The 20,400-nt window shown below is 43.7% G+C and overlaps 1 protein-coding gene across 1 annotated transcript in view; it reads right to left on the bottom strand.

Annotated features, from left to right (window-relative positions):
- Positions 1-15,939, bottom strand: part of LOC311130819 (transducin-like enhancer protein 1) — a 47,863-nt gene extending 31,924 nt beyond the window's left edge. The window contains exon 1 of the mRNA XM_084163617.1: positions 15,437-15,939. Coding sequence (XP_084019743.1) covers positions 15,437-15,460 — 24 coding nt within the window. The 5' untranslated portion in view covers positions 15,461-15,939. The remainder of the gene's footprint in view (positions 1-15,436) is intronic.
- Between the last annotated feature and the right edge of the window lie 4,461 nt (positions 15,940-20,400).

Below are 20,400 nucleotides of genomic sequence, written 5' to 3'. Positions count from 1 at the left end.
AGCAATTGTATTAGTATAAAATAAAATAATTTCCCCATTTTCTGTGCATACAATAAAGCTCAGTATTTGAATTATTTATTTTATACAGTCATTTTTGCTCATCTTTACCAATGGTGTCAATAATTTCTGACCCCACTGTAAGCATACATGTGCGTGCGTGCGAATGTGACAGTGAGGGAGAGTGACAGAGAGAGGCCAGGTCTATGAGGGTATGTGGGGGAGGGGGTCAGGAGAGGAGAGGAGCAGTGCTAAGCCTGGTGGGGAGAACAAAACAGAGCTGGTCCACTGAGGTTCAGGAGAGGGGCTGCTCATTGTTCCAGCCTCTAACGAGCTCCTCTCCCCTGCCTGCCTCCCTGCAATCCAACTCAATCTGCTGGCCAGATCCTCCCTTTCAGAGCACAAGCAGGGGCACACACACACACACAGTCTCTTTCACTTTCGCACACACACACACACCCCAATTACTCTTCACAGGCCAGAGAAAGGAGCCTCAGGAACAAGAGCACCAAGGCCATTTTGTGGAAGGAGGAGAGGGAGGGAAGGGGGGAGGGGGAATACTGCCCTCCTCTCTCCCTCTAACTCTCCATCTTCCACTCTCGCTTTTTTTTTTGCTTTTCACCTCGGTGTGTACGTGCTCCAAAGAACAGGTGCATAGAGAGCCTTCCTCAGACAGAAATGGGGAGTGTAGAATCGAGGCTGACCCAGTAGTGGAGTGTAGTTACGTACAGAGATGGGGGAAATGTATTAAGACAGGAAACGTCTGCCTGGGCTTCTGCTAACATCAGCCATTCTGGATCCTAAGCACAGGGCCTGTTATGATTCAGGCCAGTGTCAGAGTAGATACATGCAGGCACGCAAAAGACCTCTGTGGCCACTCATGGAAACAACAACATGAAAGAGTGGAGCGCTGCGGAGCAGAGCTGACCCTTCATTAGCGATCAGTCAGATGACTCTGACCCCTCTACCTCGAAGGTCAGCTGCTCGGGTTTAGTGTGTGGTGTCAGAGGTCACACTGTAGACCTGGTCACCATGGGATTACTCAATCACCCACCCACCCAGCCAGCCAAGCAGGCAGGCAGATAGGGACAGTGATCTCTTCAACTCTACATTTACTCTCCAGTACAATACAATCCCTCTGATTACTCCAACTGATCCTGTTTGTCCTTATTGGAAGGCAGGGAATGTGCCGAGCTCAAAACAGCTATGTGTTTTCCATCCTGCCAGGAAGTGCAGTACAGTTGAGATCCAGAGGCTAAAGGGCACCATCAGGGTAAAGGAGCCATAGGCAGAGTCAGGCTTCCATCTGATCAGCCACCCCCTTCCCCTGAGTCTCCTAGTAATCTGCCCTGGTCCAGCTCAGCAAGGACTAAGTCAATTGTATGGGTATAATTTGTAAAATGTTATTTTGTTCAGTAGTGTCTTGTCTGGGCAACGGTTGGTGTATGACACTTAAATAAATTATATAAATCAATAATGTAGTAATTAAATCAGGCCCAGGCTGGGAAAGGTAGAGTGGTGGGAAGGAGGAGTGGAGAGGTGGAATGGAGGAGAGGGGAGGTGGAGGCATCCCAGGACAGTAATGGCTCGAATCAAGCCTAAGTTGTCTACAATGGGCCTTTAAATAGGCAGGAGGAAGCACAACAGGGCCATCCGGGTTCACATGATCCCCAGCCAGGAAGTGCTGGGCTGGAGCTAGGCTGGCAGAGCAGCACACACAGCCTGCTACAAACTTCTGATGCTTCATATAGAGTCTGGCTGCTATTAAAAAATGCCTACGTGCTAACACACACACACACACACACGCAGAGTGAGAGAGACACGCACAGAGAGAAAAAAACTGCCATGCAGGCACACACATGCACAGAGATACACACAAAGAAACACACACACACTCTCTCTCGCTATGGAACTGTGTGTGGCATTCCCCTGACTACTCAAACCCATAAGGCCTGAAAACTAGCCTCCCAAAAACAATTTGCAGCAATAGAGGAGTTGCCACATTTAGCCAATAAACCCTTTTCCCATAACATTATCAACCGAATTAAGAAGGAATCTCGATTTAACTTTAACGACCTAAGAAGCAAAATTCGGTTTTCCATCAAAATAATAATTATTGAGAGCTAATGTGACTAATAAAGGAATTTGAATGTCACATGAGAAAATATAATTTGCCCTTATTAAACTTCAAAAACGAATGTTAGGCTATTTTCTGGCAATTGTGCCAAACAGATCACCGACCATTTCGAATCACACCGTACCTTCTCCGCTATGCAATCCGGTTTCCGAGCTGGTCATGGGTGCACCTCAGCCACGCTCAAGGTCCTAAACGATATTATAACCGCGATCGATAATAGACAGTCCTGTGCAGCAGTCTTCATCGACCTGGCCAAGGCTTTCGACTGTCAACCACCGCATTCTTATTGGCAGACTAAATAGCCTTGGTTTCTCAAATGACTGCCTCGCCTGGTTCACCAACTACTTCTCAGATAGAGTTTAATGTGTCGATTCGGAGGGCCTGTTGTCTGGACCTATGGCAGTCTCTATGGGGGTGCCACAGGGTTCAATTATTGGGCCGACTCTATTCTCTGTGTATATCAATGATGTCGCTCTTGCTGCTGGTGACTCTCAGATCCACCTCTACGAAGACGACACCATTTTGTATACATCTGGCCTGTCATTGGACACTTAACAAAACCTCCAAACGAGCTTCAATACCATACAACACTCCTTCCGTAGCCTCCAACTGCTCTTAAACACTAGTAAAACTAAATGCATGCTCTTCAATCGAACACTGCTGGCACCCGTCCACCCGACTAGAATCACTACTCTCGGCGGGTCTGACCTAGAGTATGTGGACAACTACAAATACCTATGTGTCTGGTTAGACTGTAAATTCTCCTTCCAGACTCACATTAAGCATCTCCAATCCAAAGTTAAATCTAGAATCGGCTTCCTATTTCGCAACAAAGCCTCCTTCACTCATGCTGCCAAACATGCCCTCGTAAAACTGACTATCCTACGATCCTTGACTTCGGCGATGTCATTTACAAAATAGCCTCCAACACTCTACTCAGCAAATTGGATGTAGTCTATCACAGTGCCATCCGTTTTGTCACCAAAGCCCCATATACTACCCACCACTGTGACCTGTACGCTCTTGTTGGCTGGTCCTCACTACATATTCGTCGCCAAACCCACTGGCTCCAGGTCATCTATAAATCACTGCTAGGCAAATCCCCGCCTTATTTTAGCTCATTGGTCACCATAGCAACACCCACCCGTAGTATGCGCTCCAGCAGGTATATCTCACTGGTCATCCCCAAAGCCAACACCTCCTTTGGCCGCCATTCCTTCCAGTTCTCTGCTGCCAATGACTGGAACGAATTGCAAAAATCTCTGAAGCTGGAGACTCTTATCTCCCTCACTAACTTTAAGCATCAGTTGTCAGAGCACCTTACCGATCACTGCACCTGTACACAGCCCATCTGAAATTAGCCCACCCAACTACCTCATCTCCATTTTGTTATTTATTTTGCACCCCAGTATCTCTATTTGCACATCATCTCTTGCACATCTATCATTCTAGTGTTAATACTAATTGTAATTATTTTGCACTATGGCCTATTTATTGCCTTACCTCCATAACTTGCTACATTTGCACACACTGTATATATATATATTTTCTGTTGTATTTTTGACTTTATGTTTTGTTTTACCCCATATGTAACTATGTGTTGTTGTTTTTATCGCACTGCTTTGCTTTATCTTGGCCAGGTCGCAGTTGTAAATGAGAACTTGTTCTCAACTGGCTTACCAGGTTAAATAAAGGTTAACTAAAATAAAATATTATGTGCCAGATGTTATGACTACAAACCGTTATAAAATGGCCTATTTGGGAGATTGACTTGTCATTTCAATAGGCATAGGCTTGACCTACTGACTAAACTCTGGGTTTATGATTTTAATTCAACATTGCCATGGTTTGGATATCTAGATGCAGGTAGCCTATAGCCCCTGATAGGCCTACATCTAATTTCAGATAGCCTACACAGTAGCCTAGGCAAAATGCAAGATTAACGATTTAGCAGCTTGCTTAGTTCAAATTGACATTCAACATGAATAGCGAGGCGATTTCGCAGTGCTTATGTTGCCCAATAGCCAGCTGGAATAGGCTACCGAGGATGGGGTCGTAATTTCAATCACTGAATCAAATATTAATAATATGGATATGAACTGAATAGGCCTATGCTTGTCAACAACAGCCAGTGTTGTTGTTTTTAACCTGTAGCCTAATCTGACTGACTGTTACCATCAATCTACTGCATTCTAACAATTGATCGGCAATTGCGATAGAACTGTGACCATGATCACAATCGATAACTCCCAATTTCCTTAACTAAACATGCCCATTAATAACTGCATAATAACACAAGGCTACAACTACAATAAACGTAAGTTATAGGCTATTTATGAAATCCATTTGCCAGCTCCAGGTAGGCAACACAAGTGGCACAAATTGATTTGCAGTGACTCCAGTGATAGTCATTTCAACATATGTATTGTATTAAACGGTAGGCTACAGTAGCCTAAATAGGCATATAAATTAATAGTCTAATTCATGGCCAACAGATGCAAATGTATCATTCTCCACATTTAATGTCAGTTTCATTGTGGACTTTTCCCCTATAACAGAAGCACGTGACGGAGTTCCATAACTTCCATTTCAAATGTCCACTCGCGCAGCGCTCAAGACCCAAGAACTAAGAAAAGTCAACATTAGAATGCAGTTTAAACCACCTCCGAACGACTTTATGTAATGCGCTCTGTAGTCGTTTTCCCGTACTTTATCGCCGTTATTTCTTGATGCGCATCAGTTCTAGCGCATTAATATGTTTTATGGAAAAGGGTAGCCTACAACTGGTTAAAAGTTGTGCAAGCGTGCTGCTCTGTCTCCTCTCACGTGACTCAGCTGCGGCGCTCGGTCTCAACACATACACACCCCTCAGGCCCTCCCCCTCCCCACCACTTACGCTCTCACTCACTCAAAAACAGGCTGCCTTACTGCCTGATAGTCTGCAGCAGCAGGTCGCAGTGAAATATATATTTTTAAGAAATGGCAGTGCAATTTAGAAGTAGCCCAAAAACCCGCAACCAATACATTTTGAAAGTTGACCAATTTGGCAAGAAAACCACGGCCATGGCAACCCTGCCTGCATGCAATCAATTTTGTTTTCCTTTTACTCCTAATTACACCAAACCACTATGACCTCACATCCCTCGATTCTCCCACAAACACACAGGACACGCCCACCACAAGCACACACAGAGGACATGCCACACACACACACCCACAAACATACACAGGACACGCCCACACACTACAAGCACACACGACACGCCCACACATTCGCCCACAAACAGGACACGCCCACACACCTCACCCAAAAGGTGAAATCCCTTGAGGAATTCTCTGTACTTCAACTTCCCTTTTTTAACTACAAAGTAATCATTACCATCTGTACATTTAAAGGCCAGATTGCTGGTGATTTTCCTAAATATCACATGATTTCTGTCTGACATAAGACAGGTTTCCAACCAATTGGCGACAGATTTTCATGTGAATATTCTAGATTCCGCATAAATATGATATGCGCATTTTCCCACCAGGGATGTGTTTCCATCAAATTGACTTGTTGCAGATAAAAGTCTGTGCGTGATGTGGTAGTGTACATAAAAATTACTTTTGCGGTTTTCATCGTATTTTCAACTCTACAGATGGGTTTGTCACTAAAAATGTTAACGTTATATAGCGAATATGCCCACTCTGGTATTGGTATGAAGCCAACAGCTCACAGATACAGTGCGGGTATAGCCTATATGATGAGATTATTATGGACAAAAGAGCAAGATTATTTTAATTTGTCAAACGGCATCGATCATCATATCACCAGAATAAAACCCTGAATATTTATTGGAAAGGACCATCAAGCTCATCCCTTTGCACTTTCACCACCCTGTGAAGTTCATCATAACATATTTCATTTGTAGCCGAATAAACTGCATGGTTTCCCGAGTCGTAGTGGGAGGACCACACACCATATTGTCGCATAACTCCAAGTTCTTCTTCGATATGATGGTTATTGTGTCAATATTTGCACACCACACTATTTACCAAGAGAGTTTTCAACTATATTTTTCATAGCTGTCTATTTACCACCACAAACCAATGCTGGCATTAAGATTGCACTGAATGAGCTGTATAAGGCCATAACTAAACAGGAAAACGCTCATCCAGAGGCAGCGCTCCTAGTGGCCGGGGACTTTAATGCAGGGAAACTTAAATCCATTCTACCTAATTTCTACCAGCATGTTAAATGTGCAACCAGAGGAAAAAAAACTCTAGAACACCTTTACTCCACACACAGAGACGCATAAAAAGCTCTCCCTCACCCTCCATTTGGCAAATCTGACCATAACTCTATCCTCCTGATTCCTGCTTATAAGCAAAAACTAAAGCAGGAAGCACCAGTGACTCGGTTAATAAAAAAGTGGTCAGATGACGCAGATGCTAAGCTACAGGACTGTTTTGCTAGCAGAGACTGGAACACGTTCCGGGATTCTTCAGATAGCATTGAGGAGTACACCACATCAGTCACTGGGTTCATCAATAAGTGCATCGATGACGTCGTCCCCACAGTGACCGTACGTACATACCCCAACCAGAAGCCATGGATTACAGGCAACATCTGCACTGAGCTGAAGGGTAGAGCTGCCACTTTCAAGGAGCGGGACGCTTATAAGAAATCCCGCTATGCCCTCTGACGAACCATCAAACAGGCAAAGAGTCAGTACAGGACTAAGATTGAATCGTACTACACCAGCTCTGACGCTCGTCGGATGTGGCAGGGCATGAAAACTATTAGACTACAAAGGGAAGCACAGCCGCGAGCTGCCCAGTGACACAAGCCTACCAGATGAGCTAAACAACTTCTATGCTCGCTTCGAGGCAAGCAACACTGAAGCATGCATGAGAGCACCAGCTGTTCCGGATGACTATGTGATCACACTCTCCGTAATCGATGTGAGTAAGACTTTTAAGCAGGTCAACATTCACAAGGCCGCAGGGCCAGACGGATTACCAGGACGTGTACTCAGAGCATGTGCTGACCAACTGGCAAGTGTCTTCACTGACATTTTCAACATGTCCCTGACTGAGTCTGTAATACCAACATGTTTCAAGCAGACTACCATAGTCCCCGTGCCCAAGGACACTAAGATAACCTGCCTAAATGACTACCGACCCATAGCACTGACGTCTGTAGCCATGAAGTGCTTTGAAAGGCTGGTCATGGCTCACATCAACACCATTATCCCAGAAACCCTAGACTGCACTCCACACTGCCCTTTCCCACCTGGACAAGAGGAACACCTACATGAGAATGCTATTCATTGACTACAGCTCAGCGTTCAACACCATAGTGAACTCAAAGCTCATCACTAAGCTAAGGATCCTGGGACTAAACACCTCCCTCTGCAACTGGATCCTGGACTTCCTGACAGGCCACCCCCAGGTGGTAAGGGTAGGTAACAACACATCTGCCACGCTGATCATCAACACGGGGCCCCTCAGGGGTGCGTGCTCAGTACCCTCCTGTTCACCCATGACTGCACGGCCAGGCACGACTCCAACACCATCATTACGTTTGCCGACGACACAACAGTGGTAGGCCTGATCACCGACAACGATGAGACAGCCTATAGGGAAGAGGTCATAGACCTGGCCGTGTGGTGCCAGGATAACAATCTCTCCCTCAACATGACCAAGACAAAGGAGATGATTGTGGACTACATATCCCCAACGACCTATCATGGTCCAAACACACCAAGACAGTCGTGAAGAGGGCATGACAAAGCCTAATCCCCCTCAGGAGACTGAAAAGATTTGGCATGGGTCCTCAGATCCTCAAAAATTCTACAGCTGCACCATCGAGAGCATCCTGACTGGTTGCATCACCGCCTGGTATGGCAACTGCTCGGCCTCTGACCGCAAGGCACTACAGAGGGTAGTGCGTACGGCCCAGTACATCACAGGGGCCAAGTCTATACCAGGCGGTGTCAGAGGAAGGCCCTCAAAATTGTAAAAGACTCCAGCCACCCTAGTCATAGAATGTTCTCTCTGCTACCGCACGGCAAGCGGTACCGGAGCGCCAAGTCTATGTCCAAAAGGCTTCTCAACAGCTTCTACCCCCAAGCCATAAGACTCGTGAACAGCTAATCATGGCTACCCAGACTATTTGCACCCCCACCCCATCTTTTTACGCTGCTGCTACTCTGTTAATTATTCATGCATAGTCACGTTAACTCTACCCACATGTACATATTACCTAAACTATCTTAACTAGCCGGTGCCCCCGCACATTGACTCTGCACCGGTACCCGCCTGTATATAGCCTCCCTATTGTTATTTTATTTTACTTCTGCTCTTTTTTTCTCAACACTTTTATTGTTATTTTATTTAACTTTCTTATTAAGAAATAAATGCATTGTTGGTTAAGGGCTGTAAGTAACCATTTCACGGTAATGTCTACACCTGTTGTATTCGGCGCATGTGGCAAATAACATTTGATTTGATTTGATTTCTCACATAATACATTTTACCGACACAAAAAGATCCCACCATTTCGAACAAACAAATTGTCTGTCGGCATTTGTAAAATTGTACCGAAACTTCCTGTTTCCGTCACAGCTGCCGTGATATGATTTTTAAAATACTGTATGACTTTACGCACATTAAAACTGTGGATGGAAACGTGGTTATACACACACAAATGTGGGCGAAAAAAATTCACCGTTTTGGGTAATTAATTAGGGGTATTACCTTGGCCTCATAGGTAGCCAGGTAGGAGCTTGACTATATTATAAGTATCCAACTGATGATTCCTCACATAAGGTGACAAGTAAAGAAGCAAGCCTTCCTGTCTGTCCTATATTAGGCACAGCAGTCTTCCACCCACTCTCCTACAGCAGAGGAACTGTAAACCAGTCTAGCCAACGAACCAGCCTGCTAATTACACTGTGCTTTCCCACAGAGCCGATCATTACGAGTAAACACCCACCATGCTCCTATTCTGCTGGGCCACGGCCTGCCGTTCTGTCTGTGTCTGTCTCTGGGGACACAGTTGTGGGAAGGAGGGCATGACAGACCTAACCTAACCCAGTCCACCAGCTGAGAACCATAGTAGGGAAGTAGCCCCCCACCCCCCTCAACTCCCCACTCTCACACAAGGATCCCCTAGGGACTAAACATAACAACCGTGAAACATCACTATTTATTGTCCTTGCAGAAAGCGTTTGAAGTTCAAGCCTCATATCAAATTATTCAAATATGATTGTCAACAACAAACCGGTTATTTGCATTTTAAAGCACCTCACTGGCAGTGACACATAAGCGCGTACACACACAATTGATCCCAACCTCCAGCATCTCTCTGCTCTGCTGTGGGAGGGAGTGAGTGAGTGAGTGAGAGAGAGAAATGCCCCAGTAATCTCTAGCACTTCTTCTCTCAGTTAGGGGAGGGCTGCTAGGCACCCGATTCATTAGCGCCACACATCTTTCTTCTTCTCCTCTTTTTTTCTCCCCCCCTTCTCTCGCCTCCTGAAATCTCGTTATTCAAATTTCCCTGCTGTCAGAGTTCATTAGCGCTGCAGAACAGTTTGGTTGTCAGTTGTGTAAATTGCTGTAGGTGCCTTCCTTCATTAGGTAACCCACCCACAGCCTGTTTGTTCCTTCCATGGCCCAGACTTAAGCTCCACACCTCCAGAACTAGTGTAAACCTAGCCCAGAAACCATTCCATTGCTCACTCTTTCTCTGTCGGTTCACTCTCTTTCTCGTGCAGGATAATCGTTGGCTGTGACTGGCAGGCAGGCGGCCGTCTAATCAATAGCCGAGCTCCTCTCAAGGACAACACTGGAAATAAAGAGCTAAAGCAAGCTGGGTTACAGGAAGTGCCACACTCACGCTGGGTCTGTGGGGGCGAGGCATCCCTCCCACTGTATTTCTGCCTGCCTCCCTGCATTCCACAGCCCTTCCCTCTCAGCCCTTCCCTCCCAGCCCAGCCCTGCTGAAGTGGATCCTTCCAGAATCAGCCCAGTGGGAGTCCTAGATCAATCAGGGCCTGATGGGAGAGCAGGAGGATCTGCTGACTGGGCCAACAGAACTCCAGGAGCCTGCTGGCATATTTACTGGACCTCAAAGACTGATTATGAAGGGCAATTCCACAATAACAGAATGACTCCAATATTTCACTTGTATGTGAAAAGTATGTGAAACCGAAACCATTGATTGCAAAGTTAAACAAACCATACAACTCAACGCACAATGACTACTTTTAAGAATTTGATCAGTTTTATTTTCTGATAGTTGCTGGTTGAAAATACAATCTAAACAGCAGGTTTGTATGGGCGGGAGTTTCGGCTTGCCTGGTGACATCACCAGGTGGTAAATTGGACAATAGACCAATAACAAGAGAGAGTTCCAAACCTATCTGGCAATAACAGCTAGTTTTCCCCTCCCCACTCAGACAGTCCTAGCAAAATTATTGCTTGAGAAACATTTGCTAAAAAAAGCTATTTTATTTTTGACCATTTTAATGGAAACTATTACAGTAAGGTACTTATTTGTTACCCAGAAATGCATTGAGCCTTTAACAAAAAACACATTTAATCGAAGAACAGTGCAGATGTAAAGTTTGGTAAAAGAATGTTGGTAAAATCATGGGTCCCTGATGTGTACTATACAGAAATGCATAATTATGAATGTCATGGTGATGCATCCTGAACAGGTACACAAAGGTAGAAAAATGTAATATCCTCCTTTGCATGTTTGGGTATTATTCGACACTGGTTATTATCCTAATGAGCTCCACCCCCAAACAAGACCACATTTTAACGGATTAAACTTGTTTCACAAGTTTGGACTCACAGTACAGCACAGTAGAGTAGAGTTCAGTACAGTACAGGGGGAGGTGTGGCGACAAGCAACCCTAGTTGCTAGGGAGGGTGGGAAGGGGTGAAAAACATGGTTTTCCTGGTGGGTGGGCGGGAGGTGGGTGGTTGGATGGAGACATGTTGAATGGGTGGGGGAATGGGGTGGGAGGTTGGGGGTGGAGGCTCACTTCTTTTGGTAACAGAATTACATTACATACAGAAGGCAAATAATTTCTGCAAAACTAAATATAAATGTTGATAATAGTTGTCAGGGGTCTTTACTTCCAACACTGTTTTAATGTATTTCTAATACCTTTTAAGACTTTTTCTCATAGGCACCATGTGTTTTTTCTAAGACCCCTTTTGCATCTGTTTGAGCAGATATCAAAGCCTTTGCTGATTACAATTTTTTGGGATGGAAAATTGTATATATGCCATAAGTTTCCCAACAATATAGACTCAGCTTTCATTTGACACCAAACTGTACAGTGGGGGAAAAAAGTATTTAGTCAGCCACCAATTGTGCAAGTTCTCCCACTTAAAAAGATGAGAGAGGCCTGTGATTTTCATCATAGGTACACGTCAACTATGACAGACAAAATGAGGGGGAAAAAATCCAGAAAATCACATTGTAGGATTTTTAATGAATTTATTTGCAAATGATGGTGGAAAATAAGTATTTGGTCAATAACAAAAGTTTCTCAATACTTTGTTATATACCCTTTGTTGGCAATGACACAGGTCAAACGTTTTCTGTAAGTCTTCACAAGGTTTTCACACACTGTTGCTGGTATTTTGGCCCATTCCTCCATGCAGATCTCCTCTAGAGCAGTGGTGTTTTGGGGCTGTCGCTGGGCAACATGGACTTTCAACTCCCTCCAAAGATTTTCTATGGGGTTGAGATCTGGAGACTGGCTAGGCCACTCCAGGACCTTGAAATGCTTCTTACGAAGCCACTCCTTCGTTGCCCGGGCGGTGTGTTTGGGATCATTGTCATGCTGAAAGACCCAGCCACGTTTCATCTTCAATGCCCTTGCTGATGGAAGGAGGTTTTCACTCAAAATCTCACGATACATGGCCCCATTCATTCTTTCCTTTATACGGATCAGTCGTCCTGGTCCCTTTGCAGAAAAACAGCCCCCATGCTTCACATTAGGTATGGTGTTCTTTGGATGCAACTCAGCATTCTTTGTCCTCCAAACACGACGAGTTGAGTTTTTACCAAAAAGTTCTATTTTGGTTTCATCTGACCATATGACATTCTCCCAATCCTCTTCTGGATCATCCAAATGCACTCTAGCAAACTTCAGACGGGCCTGGACATGTACTGGCTTAAGCAGGGGGACACGTCTGGCACTGCAGGATTTGAGTCCCTGGCGGCGTAGTGTGTTACTGATGGTAGGCTTTGTTACTTTGGTCCCAGTTCTCTGCAGGTCATTCACTAGGTCCACCCGTGTGGTTCTGGGATTTTTGCTCACCGTTCTTGTGATCATTTTGACCCCACGGGGTGAGATCTTGCGTGGAGCCCCAGATCGAGGGAGATTATCAGTGGTCTTGTATGTCTTCCATTTCCTAATAATTGCTCCCACAGTTGATTTCTTCAAACCAAGCTGCTTACCTATTGCAGATTGAGTCTTCCCAGCCTGGTGCAGGTCTACAATTTTGTTTCTGGTGTCCTTTGACAGCTCTTTGGTCTTGGCCATAGTGGAGTTTGGAGTGTGACTGTTTGAGGTTGTGGACAGGTGTCTTTTATACTGATAACAAGTTCAAACAGGTGCCATTAATACAGGTAACGAGTGGAGGACAGAGGAGCCTCTTAAAGAAGTTACAGGTCTGTGAGAGCCAGAAATCTTGCTTGTTTGTAGGTGACCAAATACTTATTTCCCACCATAATTTGCAAATAAATTCATTACAAATCCTACAATGTGATTTTCTGGATTTTTTTTCCTCAATATGTCTGTCATAGTTGATGTGTACCTATGATGAAAATTACAGGCCTCTCTCCTTTTTAAGTGGGAGAACTTGCACAATTGGTGGCTGACTAAATACTTTTTTTCCCCACTGTATGTGCTCCTATGAACTTCACAAGTTGGTGCTCATGGGTCCTTTTACATGGAAATGCCCTGAAGCACTATAGGGAGCCTCGAAGCTCGTGGAAGGTGATGATGGTTTTTCAGATTTCAAACCCTTGGGAGGCCAGACTTCCTCTCCTGTGACTGAGTGACAGGTCTCTTAATCATTAGGTGTGATGGTAGATCATCTACACTCTACAGCCTGACCTGTGTAGTGGAGCATTGATGTAGCTGTGTTTCATTAAGTGATCTGACCTAAAGGGAACTGGATGCTAAGCATTGAGGACAGCAGTGCTGATAACTCTACTACTAGTACGCATTATGCTGATTTCCAGGAGCTGCAAGGTGGAGCTGGTCACCTTGGTCAGGCTACACTAAGCAGTCTGCCGGCCACAGCAAATGTTATCAAATCAATGGCTCACTGCTATGTAACCAAATGAGGAAGAAGGTTTCAGACTTCTGCATCTCAGGCGTTTACCTAAAAATCTATTGAACTTCATTCATGGCTTCCCTCGGACGAAACACGGTTTTGACACTTTTTTAAAAACGATTAGATCGAAAGCACATTTCAGGCTATATATTCTGTTACGTCATACACCCACTACCATGCTTTCCACATTACAGGGAACTCGAGAAACAATCTTCCATAAAATTATTACATGGTTTGATAAATTTTCCCTGGGTCTTCCAAACAAGCCTTAAATGAAAGCCAATGACTTTGGAGGGACAAGCTTTCACAGTGTTTCAAGTCTGTTGTGGTTGAACTGAAACTGTGCTTTCTCTCTCCCTCCAGGATGCATAACCATACATTTGAGCTGTGGTTGGTAGCTAGCTCCCCGGGGGATGTATTGTGGACTGTGGAGTTGGTGGATGAGAGGAATTGGAACCACAGCCCCATATTCTGTTGAGTTCTCTCCCTCTAGTCAGTCAGTCAGCTGCACAGCTGGCTGGGGGCACATGAGGTCTGTCTAGAGCTCTCACTGTTCTGTCAGGGTACTATGGGCATGGTATGGAGAAAAAACAGAATCTGGAGAGGTAGAATTTCCTTTCAGGAGGCGGCAGAAATTAGTTCAAATCAAAATTACTTGTAGAATCAATTTGAACCCACTTCAAATACTATCAAACGTACAAGGTTTCATTGATTATAAATGGTGTAAAGGGAAAAGGTAAGAACTTCCCCTGATAATGTATGGTCCTAGCCATAGCCTATATGTGTTCTAAGGACAATGGTGCCCCATCAACCTCTGCCCCCCACATTGCCTCTGACCATGGCGTCATACTTAGCAGTGGGGTCTAATCTCCATCCCTAGGAGGACATGAATGTGAAAGCACTCTCCCTCAGGGTGGGGTATATGGTGGTATGGGGGAGGGACAAGGGTTACTCTGTTTTCAAATAGGAGCTTTTTTGATAGGCTACTTCATATAAAGGCATGTACAGTGTTGTTGCCCTCCTGCCCTTGTGGCTGTTCAAATTATGTATTGATTCCACAGAACAGGTACATCCCAAAAACAATTTTACACATAATGTGACATGGGCTGATTTTATAGGACAAATATTTAGTTAACCATTCAAAGTCAATTCAGATTGCAGTTCCTAATACTGGGTGTCTAGGCCTTAAGTATAGACTGCCAGATACTTTTGTTCAAATCAAACAATCAAAAGCAAATACATCAACGAGATGAATGCAAGAGAGAAAACAATGAGTGCCACTTTACCGGGGTAGCTCATTTAGTAAGTGTCAACAACCCAAGCCCTTGCCTATAGCTGACTCACCCCTCAAATAGACTGCCGAGTGTGGAAAGGACAAACAAACCTAGACCGCTTCATCATCTAGGCCAGTACAGTCTACCTTTTGGGATAACTCGAGGTAGAATGCTCTAATTTGACACTTGAAAGTTAATACCAAGAATAGGAGACCAGAATTTGCACACAAAGAGATTCACAAAAATGCTCGTTTTGAGTTTTGCCAAATTCTGACAGAATAAATCCCCTCTGTTTAGTGTGGATAATAACGGACCCATATTTGACCTATGTCGGATTGAGTTTACACCCCCCATCGTTCAAATGTTAAACGTAGATTGAGAAAGGGTTTACAATATTGCAGCATGTGTTACTTTTTGACCAACATGACCACAAAGGAATTCCGGATACAAATAGCATGGATACAATGACAAAGAGATACAATGTAACAATTCCTCATGTAGTAAGTTTATGGCACCTCTGTATGCATTCTTACTCAAGTTGTTTCCCTGTTTTCAAATAAACTCTATTCAAAAGACAAATAAGGGTTTGATCATTTCTGGATTGCTGTGGCTTTATAGAATTGCAGGACGAGAGCAATTACCGAACGTTACATGTTCATCTTAGCCTACTTACCGGGGGTCGATTTTGAGGAAACATTCTGGGCGCCGATTGCAGTTTTTTTTTTAAATCTTCTTCCTCTTATGGGCAAAAATATTCGGACAGAAATTGAGAAAACTGTATATTGTCGCTTTCAGAGACGCATTTGGCCTGGTTTCAGAGGCGGTAATGACTAATGGGGCTCGGCTCGCTCACTCCTTGCTCAAGACTCCCTTTGTTCTGGTCTATCTCCAACCCACAGAAAAATAACACTCGATGTAGTAAAGATGCACCCAGTCCACGACTAGATGTTTAGAGTCCTCATGACTACGCACTTCGAATGAGTAGAATTTCACCTTTTCTTCAAGTAAATGGTCCCCTCCCCGGTGTATTCTCACCGTCTAGAATAAAGAGAAAATGTGGCTAGGTTGTTATATTATGTGGCTTCCGAGACGGAAACCATCACATTCAATGCAGTCTCTTTTGTCTCGTTGGTTGCTCTATAGCCTACTCCTTTCACTTCGCTTTCCTCTCACTCCCTCCTTCTTTTCTGATCCCTGCCTGATCTTCAATGGGACATAGCTACGAGTTGTTTTCTTGAGAGAGAAACATTTTCTAGACAGAATGATAAGGGAGTATATTTCTATTCCCATTGATCAAGCCAGAATTAGGCTACTTGATCAAGCCAGCCCAGGACTGGATCCAAGGTTTCTCATTTCTTTCCCTATTTATGAACAGCATTAATGACGGATTAATTCCTAACATTTTAAGGCCAAAACTGTTTGCTAGTGCTAAAACATTTAAGACCAATGACATACAGTTTGCCCATTGCTCTTGTATAAATAGTCTAATGATATTAGTAAAATAAACACCCTTGTTAATCTTCTCACCATGATTGTACATGTGCTACTCAAATCTGTTCATTCGTGTAGCTATATAATTGAAACCCCCTTTGTATTGTATTTTTTGGTAATTTGAGACTTCTATATTAACAATGCTATTATTTTATATACAGTAAGTGTACAATTGTCAATAGAAAGGGGGGATGCAATGGAATTGTTCAACGATTGAATGAAATCTCCACGTGGGGCTCGACCCATCCAAAATCAACACTGATGCAAGTAACCAATGAGTATTCAGAATTCCCACGTGGGGTACACTGACCGTTTGTTGATTGGAGGATTCTGCCATCATAGTGCTCCAAACGTCAATCAAGTACACCGAAACGGCTGAGAGGACAATTTAACCCTTTAGACGTGATAGTGATAAAAAAAAGCAGAGTTGTTGGGGTAGACCTACAGGATCCAAATAGCTAATTTCCTCTCCCCACAAATCGTCTATTGTTGCACAAATCTTTAATGTTGCATAATATATCTATAATTGTATTCACACTGAATAGAAAAAAAGATTGGCAGGCCCTATGAGAAAAGTATATTCAAGTTCGGGGTCATGTTCATTTTTGGACATCTCAAATTAACAATGAACATAAGTAAAGAGCATTCCACCTCACAAACACATTTATTTAATCTAATAATTAGGTCATATTGCAAGTATTGTATTGTATTTATTAAGGAACCCCATTAGCTGCTGCCAAGGCAGCAGCTACTCTTCCTGGGGTCCAGCAACTTTAAGGCAGTTATATACAATTTAAGATATTACATGACATTACATTTCATAACACGTTTCAGAACACATTAAGTGTGTTCCCTCAGGCCACTACTCTCCTATCACATATATACAATACAAAATCTATGTGTACGTGTGTGCAGAGTGCATGTCTTATTATGTATATGTGTGTCTGTGCCTGTGTGTGTGTTTCTTCAAAGTCCCTGCTGTTCCATAAGGTGTATTTTTATCTGTTTAAAAAAATCGGATTCTACTGCTTGCATCAGTTACCTGACGTGGAATAGAGTTCCATGTAGCCATGGCTCTATGTAGTACTGTGCACCTCCCATAGTCTGTTCTTGTCTTGGGGATTGTGAAGAGACCTTTGGTGGCATGTCTTGTGGGGTATGCATGGGGGTCCGAGCTGTGTGCTAGTAGTTTAAACAGACACCTCGGTGCCCTGTAGCTCAGTTGGTAGAGCATGGCGCTTGCAACACCAGGGTTGTGGGTTAGTTTCCCACGGGGGGCCAGTATGAAAAATGTATGCACTCACTAACTGTAAGTCTCTCTGGATAAGAGTGTCTGCTAAATGACTAAAAATGTAAATGTAAAATTCAGCATGTCAACACTTCTTACAAAAACAAGTAGTGATGAAGTCAATCTCTCTTCTACTTTGAGCCATGAGAGATTTACATGCATGTTATTAATGTTAGCGCTCCGTGTACATTTAAGGGCCAGCCGTGCTGCCCTGTTCTGAGCCAATTGTAATTTGCAGAGGTCCCTCTTTGTGGCACCTGACCACACGACTGAACAGTAGTCCATGTGCGACAAAACTAGAGCCTGTAGGACCTGTCTTTTTGATAGTGTTGTTAAAAAGGCAGAGCAGCGCTATATTATGGACCGACTTCTCCCCATCTTAGCTACTGTTGTATCAACATGTTTTGGCCATGACAGTTTACAATCCATGGTTACTCCAAGCAGTTTAGTCACCTCAATTTGCTCAATTTCCACATTATTTATTACAACATTTAGTTGAGGTTTAGGGTTTCGTGAATGGCTACAGCAGGAGACCTATAGCCTATATACTGATAAGCTTTCATAGGCCGAATAATTTTAAACATGTCTCAGACAGAGATTTTAATCTTACATTATAAGATTTCACTGTGCATTGTTTGTTCCTTCAAAACTATTCTTTAAAAGAGGAAAAATCCTAGAGACATTTATTGGTATTCTGGTGGCATGACCCCTTTAGCAGGCCTTATAATTAGAGAGACAGATATTGAAAAAGCAATTTTCTGACAGTGGAAATCACAACCTGCCAGAGGTGGAAAATACAGAGAGAGAGAGAAAGAGAGAGAAAGAGAGAAAGAATTAGGGATGAAGGACGGGGGGGGGGGGGGGGTGCTAAGAAAGACGAGCCAGTGGGAGAGTTAGAGATTGAATAAAAGTGTGCAAGGGTGGTAGAAAAAAAAGAGAGAGTGAAAAAGGGAGGGAAAGAGAGGGAGGGTGGGAGAGAGATATTTTATTGCAATTTTTTCCCATGAATTTTTATGTAGCTTGCTGGTCTCCCTCCCAGGGTCTAGGATCACGTTTATTAGAAGAAAAAAAGTCATGAGGAATGCAATGTATTGCAGGCTGCTGCTTGGAGATGTTTCATGTAGGAGGCGGTAGGACGGGCAGCAGGGTGTATAGGTGGTTGTTTCGTGCTGGGGGAGGCTTAATAATAGATAATAGAATGTGATAAGTGAAGGACATATATTATTGCTATTGGCAGGTCAGCCCAGGGAGGGGTGATACTGACTGGGGTCTGATTGAGGCCTGCAGGTCCCAGTGCACTCTGGTCTCTAAAGCACAGCCCTTCTTTCACATGTCCTCAGTCCTCAGTCACCACACCATCGTTATGGAAGAGGCTCTTTTGTTTTTAGGAAAATGTCTTGTTGAAAAGATACGAGGCTATACAATCAACTCAACAGCACTGCTTTTATATTACACGCACGCACACACACGCATACACACACACACACCTGTCTCCAAGTAATGGAAACTGCCTGCAGCATCCTTGTGGAACTGCATTTGGCAGGGCTTGTACCCAGCAGTAAAAGTAAGACAAACTACTACTTACCTATAGGCAAATATCAGCAGCCAAAAGAACTTCAAGAGGGAGTGGTTGAATATGAGGAATTGTGAAAATGCAACAACCAGTTTTTTGTCTGCAAAAACACACATAAAATGACCTACAGATGATGTGAAATATATTGGCACCCTTGCACTTTACAATGGACTGCAATGGAGCATAATGTTCCGTTTTGTATTATTTTCAAATGGATGAATGGCTATTTTTACCCTGTAGGCACATGTAACTTACCACAGGTTAGATAAATTACACAGTAAACGAGAATCATTGCCTCTAACCAAATTATTTTTATTTTTCTATAATTTAGTCCAGGCCAATTTTTTATTTTGAAGTGAAAATTTAAAAAAAATTGTTTTTATTTAATTATTGTTTGTCCTGTGCAGTTGTAAATAAAAAAATACACGTGTAAACACCAAAGGTGTGTTCAATTTCAACTTATTTTAGAATAAATAGTGAATTATGCAAGGGTGCCAATATATTTGACTGCATCTGTAGCTCACATCACGTTTTCAACATCAAACTAGGCTGTTTTAGTACATCCCTCTCAAATGAATACAAATGATAAAATGAGATATCATATTGAACCAATGGGTGCTGGGTACCCCCCAATGCCCGCCACCCCCTCCCTCTCCTATTGTAGGACAGCATGGGGATGGCTTCTGCCCAGCATGGGGGTGAGTGACAGAGAGACAAGGCCACAGTGTTGTTGTGAGCCTCCCCCCAGCAGACAAGCCTGGTGTCAGCACAGAGACGGCACAGTGATTTATTGGTCTCTCCTCCCCTGGGAACCTCCCCCCATCCCCCCCTCCTCTCTCTCCTCCTGACCTCTGGGGGGAAAGAAGGGGTAATTACCCACATCAGCAGCCACACACACACACACACACGTTCATGCTGACACACACATACAGAGACACACGTTCATGCACTCATTAACACAAATCACAAAACACACACACACCTGACACAGGCTCAGGCACATTAACACCCGCAGGCATGTGTATCTGGGAACTTAGGAATTACACTGCTCTCCTTTCATGTTGCAGTCCCCACTCAACAGTCCCTCACATTTCTGATGCAGTACTGTATGTCCATACTACACTAGCAATTGAAACAGTAAACCACATCCACATCAATGACTTAGTTACATAAAGTCTAATGGTATGTTAGAGTGATAGAATGTAGGCTTTTTTTAAATATACTTGTTCGTTGTTCTTTGTGGATGTGAACACAAACAGCAGACATTGCTCAACCAAAAACAAGC

Source organism: Coregonus lavaretus, assembly GCF_964263955.1.
Source record: "Coregonus lavaretus genome assembly, chromosome: 6".
NCBI classification, from domain to species: domain Eukaryota; kingdom Metazoa; phylum Chordata; class Actinopteri; order Salmoniformes; family Salmonidae; genus Coregonus; species Coregonus lavaretus.
Note: the sequence above shows the minus strand (reverse complement) of the source record. Positions and strands in the feature narration are given on the sequence as shown.